Here is an 826-nt window from a genome sequence, read left to right on the forward strand (position 1 = left end):
GGAAAATATTCCAGTGACCAACAAGAAGACGCTTACAAAACAAGGTGGTTAATGTCGCCGAGCTTCCAGCTAGCGTCGTGGTGACAGCAGTTCTTCCTATCGCACTCCATTGGCCGTAGTAGGGACGAGATTGGTCGTAACTTTTCAAAATCGTGAGGAATGAACCAGCATTAAACCCATACCATCCGAACCACAACAAGAAGGTACCAAGCACTACAAGAGATGCATTATGGCCATGGATTGCTAGGCATTGACCTGATCCGTTGAATCGGCCAATTCTTGGTCCTACAATGTAGGATCCCCAAAAACCAGCTATTCCACCCACCAAGTGAACAACTCCCGAACCGGAAAAATCAATTGTGCCAGGGCCTAACAGTAGTTTCTTATCAGACCGTGTTGGACTAGCCCATCCATCATTCGACCAGAACCAGTGGGAGATTGTTGGATAGACAAGACCAATTAGATAAGGGGAGTATAGAAGGTAACCAACAAACTTTGTGCGCTCTGCCATAGATCCATTTGTTATACCAGAGACTGTGATGGCGAAAGTCCATTGGAAAACAAAAAATCCATAGTCATAGCGATAGTCTTCTGGAAAAGAGCTTAAGCCAAAGAAGTTTTGATTTCCACCAATGAAACCGTTAGAAGGTGTACCAAAGGCAAGAGCAAACCCAAACAGATAGTATGAGATGGCACCTGAGGCAGCATCAATGATACTTGTAAACAAGGTGTTTATGGCATTTTTTGCCCGTACAGAACCAGTGCTTAGCAAGGCAAAGCCTAGCTGCATGGTAAAAACAATGTAGGCAGAGAAAATAAGATATGA

The 826-nt window shown here is 44.2% G+C and overlaps 1 protein-coding gene across 1 annotated transcript; it reads right to left on the reverse strand.

The window, feature by feature from the left end:
- Positions 1 to 4: 4 nt before the first annotated feature.
- LOC104774519 (ammonium transporter 1 member 2-like) lies at positions 5 to 820 on the reverse strand (the record flags this gene model as incomplete). Its single annotated transcript, XM_010499097.1, has 1 exon — positions 5 to 820. A coding segment is annotated over one exon (816 nt), but the record flags the coding sequence as incomplete, so codon positions are not given.
- Between the last annotated feature and the right edge of the window lie 6 nt (positions 821 to 826).

The sequence above is a fragment of the Camelina sativa genome, unplaced genomic scaffold, assembly GCF_000633955.1.
Source record: "Camelina sativa cultivar DH55 unplaced genomic scaffold, Cs unpScaffold03358, whole genome shotgun sequence".
NCBI classification, from domain to species: domain Eukaryota; kingdom Viridiplantae; phylum Streptophyta; class Magnoliopsida; order Brassicales; family Brassicaceae; genus Camelina; species Camelina sativa.